General features: G+C 42.2%; 1 protein-coding gene across 9 annotated transcripts in view; it reads right to left on the reverse strand.

Annotated features, from left to right (window-relative positions):
- The window catches only part of ZBTB40 (zinc finger and BTB domain containing 40), a 61,470-nt gene that overhangs the window by 35,827 nt on the left and 18,390 nt on the right, over positions 1 to 7,253 (reverse strand). For all 9 annotated transcript variants that reach the window (XR_014895870.1, XR_014895871.1, XR_014895869.1 and 6 more), the window contains exons 7-8: positions 3,455 to 3,644; positions 271 to 407 (exon numbers count right to left, since the gene is read on the reverse strand). Coding sequence is in view for 5 of the 9 variants with exons in the window: in XM_085305180.1 (XP_085161306.1) it covers positions 271 to 407; positions 3,455 to 3,644 (327 nt within the window). In the remaining 4 variants the exon portion in view is untranslated. The remainder of the gene's footprint in view (positions 1 to 270; positions 408 to 3,454; positions 3,645 to 7,253) is intronic.

The raw sequence follows: 7,253 nt of genomic DNA on the forward strand, positions 1-7,253 counted from the left end.
CTCACTCCAGAACGTGAGGATATCCCTTCTCCAYCCTGAAATCAGCCACTCTTACTTGCTGATTTTCAGCTTCAGAGTGTTATTTTATTTTACTTTGCTCCTGCTGCAGGATGCTAAAGAATCATTAATCCAAGTCCTGCAGGAGAGAATTGTSCCCAAACCCCACCACAATAGCTAACAAATCAAGTCCCTAGGCYATTGTGCTTACAGATCAGGAATAAAAGCTCAGTATTTTAATACATACACACACGCGCGCACAGAACTGCTTACCTCTCTCTCACCAGGAGCAAGGTTCTGTGCAGCAGAGATCCCTTGTAGCAGTGTGTGGGTATCTGTGAGAAGCTCCGCAAAGTTTTCTTGGTATCTTCTCAACAGTTTGGCCCCATAATCACTCAGGCTCCATTTGGCTTAATGCAAGCAAATGAAAATAAAAACTCAACATGCAGTATCTTCCCAAACAGCTCCTGCTGCTAAGAGAGRCCTGAAAGTGTCTTGAGAGCCAGTTCTCACCAAGGCACTAAAACAGCCTTATGCTTAGGACTCCTGGTTTCACATTCAAGCACAGGATAAGCACAAATACTGTCCAGTTCTTGTCAGCACTGGTCTGCATCTTTAAATTACTACAGATTGAGGTGATTAAGAGCCTCCTCAAAGGAAGAGGCTGCAGGCCAAGCCTGAGATGTCTCACTAATGTTGTGTTGGGAATAGGGAGTCAGGCAAGGCATTTTGCTGGTAGAGCCTAGAGAATGAAACAGTGGGTATTGCACTGRGTTGGCTGCGCGACAAAGTCCGAACAGTGCCATAGGCACTTCAGACTCCTTGAGCCCAGGGCCATCACTCATTCAAAACTTATTCTAATCAAATAAAGACAATATAGAATATCCTGTGTCCACAGAAATACASTTCCTGATTCCTTCAGAGAATCCAACTATCTTCAAAGTCTCAGTCCAAGTCTGAGCCCAGAAGGAGCAAGTCTCAGGTTTTAGCCAAGGATTGCAGGTAAGTATGTGGTCTTCCCTGCAAAGACAGCACCTTGAGAGGTTGTTCAATCTCTTTTGAAGTACTGGCAGTAAAGATACTCCATTATTGACTACGAACAGTTTCATCGAAAGAGACCATGGTCAGTAAGGCAGATTCTTTAATACACTCTGCTATGAAGGAGCTCTGCAACATGCTCTTCCTCAGCAGTGTTTAATTACCAAATGTACTAACATTTGACAAACACCCAGATGGTCCAAGATAATCAAGAATTGAGGGGGCTGAGTTGTCTTTGGTGAAAGATGTTAAGAAACACACACCAGGCTTTTGGTTGCAAAGTGGCACTAACACCTTCTTCTCCCCCCCCTCTCTCCCCTCCCCCAAAAAGTATACAAAAATATATATGATTTTTCTTATCCCCAAATTAGTTGATAAATAAAACTAGAAATTGCCAAACAAATCTGAGAATATTCTTTTCAGGGTTGGAGTTACAAAATTGGAGAAGATGGTGAGAAGTTAATTTTTGCTTTTGAAGAAGAAACCAAAATATAACACTGTTGTCCATCCAAGACACTTGTATGCATTTTTTATTTGTGTACTTAGGTATTTGAATCATTAGGAAGAAAGCAACTAAATACACAGCTTGGTTAAAGGAAAATAAAATCCCTGAAAGCTCCCTAAGGTGGTGAAGGCGGTAAATGGCAGTCCATGAAAGTCCATCAAAGGAAGATTTTGAGAAAAATACAAAAGAAACTCTGGACAAATACTTCATRGGGACACATGGGTCTAGGCCCTGGAAGAAGCTAAGGAAGCCCCATTAAGCATTTTAGCTCTGTAGGGTCTAAAGCTATGACTTGGACAGACCARGGGAACAGTTTACAAACGAATATATTTGTCCCCTTTTCCCATGCGAACACTTCYGATTTCATTAAACAAGCTTAGGTTGTTACAAACACACCCTCATCTTGGTTGTCCTACCAAGGTGAGCTCAACCACCACAGCATAGCCCTCCACTGTTGCACAAGATGCACTCCCCTCTGTTAGCATTACGGTACAGGCAGAGCCCTTCAGCAAGCACAGGCTGCTGTCAGGGGCTCAAATCTTACCCTCCCTCTTCATTTCCACGATAAGAAACATTTGTGCTTCTGTTTACTCAAGCTTCAATTCAAGGAGATTCAATTCTGTGTAATTAAGGAATACTCCTCCTTGGAACGGGTATTACCACTAGATAATTAGCCATGTTGGGAGCCTGATGTTTCAAGAAAGCAATCGTGCTTAACAAATGACAAAGCAAACTGCCTGTCGGGAATGTTTGCTACAGAAGAAATTATCAGCATTACGAGCACAGTTTTGCTTTCTATTAAACACTCATTTACATTTCACTGCATGTTAATCCAGTTTTTAATTTTTAAGCAACATTAGAGTCAGTGAAAGTTRCCACTATCTGAATTGCTCAGAGGGATGCCTAAGACCACCCAGATTTGCAATGATGTCCAGTAAGTGAGAGAGGGGGACTCAGAGCCCCRAGCCATCAGAGGCAGGGAACAAACAATAAGATCCCACCAGAAATAAGGGGTGAACTACTTGTCCAAGACAAGGACGTCTAAAGGGTTCACTAAGTGCAGGACTCCTATCAGCATACTCTGGTCCACAAGGGAGACCAAGAGTCTCAACAGATCGTGATGTAGAAGAATACTGCCTGGATCCAGGRGAGGACAACATCTCCTCGGCACTGAACAGATTAAAGCCACAGAACCACCTGGGTAACATCCCAGTACTTGACATTAATGGAAACTACAAGGGGGTAAGGAGCTAATGGGGGGGGGGGGAGGGAAGAGAGTTCCTCACCTCACTAGTAACCTCCCTAGGAGGCCAAAATGGTGATGAAGCGCCTTCAGAAATCACCTTCATAAGATACTGCTATGCTCTGGAGAGACTTCATCTCCCTTAGTCACAAAAAGGAACTCACAAGGACAGCAGCAAGGCATGGCATTGCCTGTGTTCAATGTCAAGACATTTGGGAGTTTGGGGAAGTTTTAGGTATTTGTTTCCTAAAAGAAATATTATCTCCATCTTCCTATCTCTACCACAAATTAAAACCAGCAATCAATCAAATGAAGTTCAGAAAGATGCCTTCACCTGTAAAGAGTTTATTAGGCAAAACCTGTCCTATTTATCAAACACAGCAGTATKTGCCTTTGTAAGGGACTCAAACCTGAACAGCTGCTTGCAGTTTGACATGAGAGGGAACAATTCTCCTGTTTTCCACATGTAACATCCTGGTTTCTATACTATCAGTTTCAGCTCAATTAAGGAGTCCAACAGGCTTCTGTCCAACAGCACACRTTTCATTACAAAGCTTTTATCCCATTTCTCCCAGATCATTTTTGWTTGCATGAGATCATAGATGTCCCATTCCCCTATATGAAAATAAGATTGTTTGGAGCTGAGTCTCCAAATTTTAGTGCATAGATACCTTTGCCAGAGACAGTTGCTGTTGCCATCAAGTTGTCTAGTAGCAGGTGGAGACCAGGAAATGATCCTTTCACGGCCCTAAAGAGTTTGATCAAACTTTCAGCTTTCAGGGTTTTCTCTTCATCCACCTTCTTCAGCAGATTCTCCATGGCTTCCCTGTGAGAGCTGCCCTCGCAGCAATCCAGAACTATCTACAACACAGAGAAACAGCCAAGAAACTGCCTGTGAGAGCTTCCTACACACTCCTAGACCTGCACAACCTCAGAGAAACAGGAATAGTATCATATTGCACAGTATTGCAGTAAACCCATATCCGCTTCTTCCATTAAATTTAACTGGGAGGTGTTATGGGGTGCTAGCTAATGAAACACCTAAGCATGTCCCAAATGCATCTGACATTGGTCACCCTGAAAACTACCCTGGCAAGTTCTTCTAACAAATCAAGCTCTTAGTTGACAAATATAAAACATTTTTTTTCAAAGCATAGACTTAAAGACAAGGTTCAAAACATTTTTCATTTAATGTTTTTAGCGAACTCTTTTCAACTGACAGTCTTTCTTCCTTTCCTCTCCCTCATTTTTCTGCTTGTCATTGAAAGAAGAATGGAAAGAAAAACAAGTATCTCATTATTTAAATGAGYGCCCTATTGAGTGATTATTTCTATGACTTAGCCATACGAGACCTTTCGCGTGTGAGATGCAATCACTGTGGGTTGGAAATGCTCTAGTATGCCAGTTTAAAACCTCCCCAGCACAGTGAGTGAAGAAATCCAGCCTTCATGGGGACTAAGAAGGGGGGGGGTGGTTACAGAAGTATATGCTGAAGTATATTTTAAAAATAAATACATAAATAGGAGGCTCCTACAAAGGGAAAACAAGTTCACAAATAAGGATTGACCTGTTCTCTGCAAAAACTGTGTTCCCAAGCATTAAAATGTAGGACTGGCAGAAACTCTGTAGGTCACCAGAGCAGTTCCCTGCTGTCATAAGCACTACACTATACAATCCCATTAATAATATTATTAAGATCCGTCCTAAAACTAGTTACATTTTTGCTCCCTTTCCTCTGACTGGCAGCCTCTCCCACAGTCTCATTCCCCTGTTGATTCTTCTAATTTCCAGCTTAAATTTATTCATGGTCAGCGTATACCCATTTGTTCTCATGCCAACACTATATTTCAGCTTAAAAAGCTCTTCTAAACCGAGGTGTTTATCCCACCCTTCCTCTCTAATTTCCTTATAAGAGAGTGATCGTACTCCCTCTGTCTTCATTTTAATCATCTAAATAAGGCAGCTTCTCTTGTAAAATAGCTTCTCCATTCCCCTGATCTTACTATTGCAAATCAATCTTCTACTTCAATACGAATGCATCTTTTTTGAACAASGCTAGACTGCACGCAGTATTTCAGATGAAGTCTTACTCTTCCTTCCTGTCACTATATCTAAATGCACACCTTTCACTTCATACTATCGTATCATTCAGTTCTCACTCTTTTAGCTGTCCAGTTATGATTCCTCTCCCATTAGCAGATCCTCTTCCAAAGGACAACAGCTCTTGATTTTGCTCTACAGCAAGTTTTGCTAGCTTGTTTTGATAGCTCTGTGGCAATAACCTTAATGATAAGATTAAGCAAGTGCAAAGCACTGTGAATCCCCCTACCAACCCTGCTCCAACTTGACAGGCCTGCCTTCAACATAACCTGTCATCATCTCCCCATTAGCTACATCCTTTTTTTAATACCACCACTTCCTTAGTTTAACAATTTCCCCACATGAAATTCAAATGCTTCGCTCAAGTCAAGATTGAGGTAGTAAATCCCATTTTTATCTCATCAAATAGAAATACCAGGTCAGGCAGAAACAATTTACTTGAACACCCTCGTTACATTTTATCCCATCTCTTGTTTACTTGCAGGGCTTCAAATATATGCATTCAAACAAGCTGGAAGGTACATATTCTAGAGCACCTATAGCCCTAGTTGCATGGACCTCTGCTTCCCTTTCCTATATGTGTCCTGCTCACCAACTGTAGGGGTCACCTCCAATTTGAAAAAAATACAGTAATAAACCTTGCCGTTGGTCTCATAAGTACACGTCAGCTCTTCCAGTTTGCTGGGTGGAGATCAGCCAGTGCCCCCTTCACATTTTTGAGTTGTGGTTTCACTTCAACTGCAGCAAATTCCCATTTCCTTGCCACATCGACCGAGCTCTCCTGGATTTGTCCCTGGGCTCTGTACAATCATCCTTCTCAAAAGGCCCTAGCTGAGTTTGTAGATGGTCTTTCATTACTTTTTCTTTCTTCTTTTCTTCTTTTTCTTCTTTCTTTTCAAATAGGTTTGTTACATGTCTTAATACATTTTGTGTTGCCTAACAGCTTGACCTGCAGCAAGTCTCACTTCATCCCTACATTTTTGAACCTCTGAAATATGTTTCTTTGTCCATCAATCAGCTGCTTCATCTTTTCTTTGCAGGTTCTCTACTACATTCCTAATACTCCTCTGAGCTATTCATTCACTCCAGTTGGTAATCCTTTCCTACAAATTCTCTCCTCTTGTTGAGGATGCAAGCTTCAGATAGCTTTCCTACCTTTAACACAAAAGAAAAAAAATCCAACAGCTCCTCCTGAACTCTTCAGAGCAGCTGATCTCATTAATTAGTTTCTCTCATTTCTAAAACTGTCCTTTTATAGGCAAAACTGTGTTAGTGAACCTGTTTGCATATCCTTCCGTTTAATTCACACTGAACTGACTCTTGATTATTCCATCTGAAGTCATGTTTTAAGATAACACAAAAGGGCAACAAGAATCGCATCCTCTTGGAGAATTTATAGTATAACCTATTAATGTTCCCAGGCAAGTTTCTGCACTACACTTTGACAAGCACAAAAATGATAGCCCTGGCAGCGAGGCAGTGGGGGAATACAGCACTGCCATTTTGACAACACCCTGGAGATACAAATCAGGAAAAAACTCCCCTTCTGCACGCAGCAGGACTTCTCCATCCCCTTTCCCCCCCAGCACATACAGTTCAGGCTCCTCCTGCAATGGTAAATAGTGTTGCTCACGCTGTCACTAACCTGTTTCCTACCTCTGAGGCAGTTTAATATGAGCATCAAATCACCTAACTGGAGCCAAAACATGGGGAGGACAGCCCAGGAGGAGACAAAGAAACAGAAGCAAAGAGGGAAAGATAACAGGAGCTAGGGCATGGAGATGAAGGGATGGGCATGAGAGGGAAGCAGGAACTACTCTTGCAAAGTAGGAATAGAAAGGTAGGGTGAGACAGGCTGCAAAACCCAAGCGGAAGGGTCTGTAGCCACTTAAGAGCACTGCCTTACTTCAAATCGCATTCATCACTGAGTCCCAGTGCTCTAAAACCCTGCAAGGTCAGCACATAACCTGACCATTGGCTGGCTGAGCTAAAAGTCCCCTCTGGAAGAGGGTCAGAGCAGAAGAAAAGTTTGGTGGTTGTTAACTATTCTGTCAGCTCCAGGTCCAGGGATGCACTGTGGACTGGTAGCTCCAAATGCCACCAGCAACCTAAGCCATGGATCACCCTATGTGACGGGTCAAATGCTCTTCTATTTTATGCAAGACTGGTTCCCCCCCAACCTTAAGCAAGAACTTGCATCCAAGCCATCCCCCAAATTCTCCACCTTATCTCCCTACATTAAAAAAAACAGTAGCAAAGCCTCAAAGTCAAGCACTCAAAATGTATGAGTTCAATGTATTAGAGTCCCCCACAAAGCCACAGATTTATAAAGGGGCTTCACAACAGACCACATACAGTTTTTCATCCACA

Source organism: Rhea americana, unplaced genomic scaffold, assembly GCF_003343005.1.
Source record: "Rhea americana isolate MKP2758 unplaced genomic scaffold, rheAme1 scaffold_217, whole genome shotgun sequence".
Lineage (NCBI taxonomy): Eukaryota > Metazoa > Chordata > Aves > Rheiformes > Rheidae > Rhea > Rhea americana.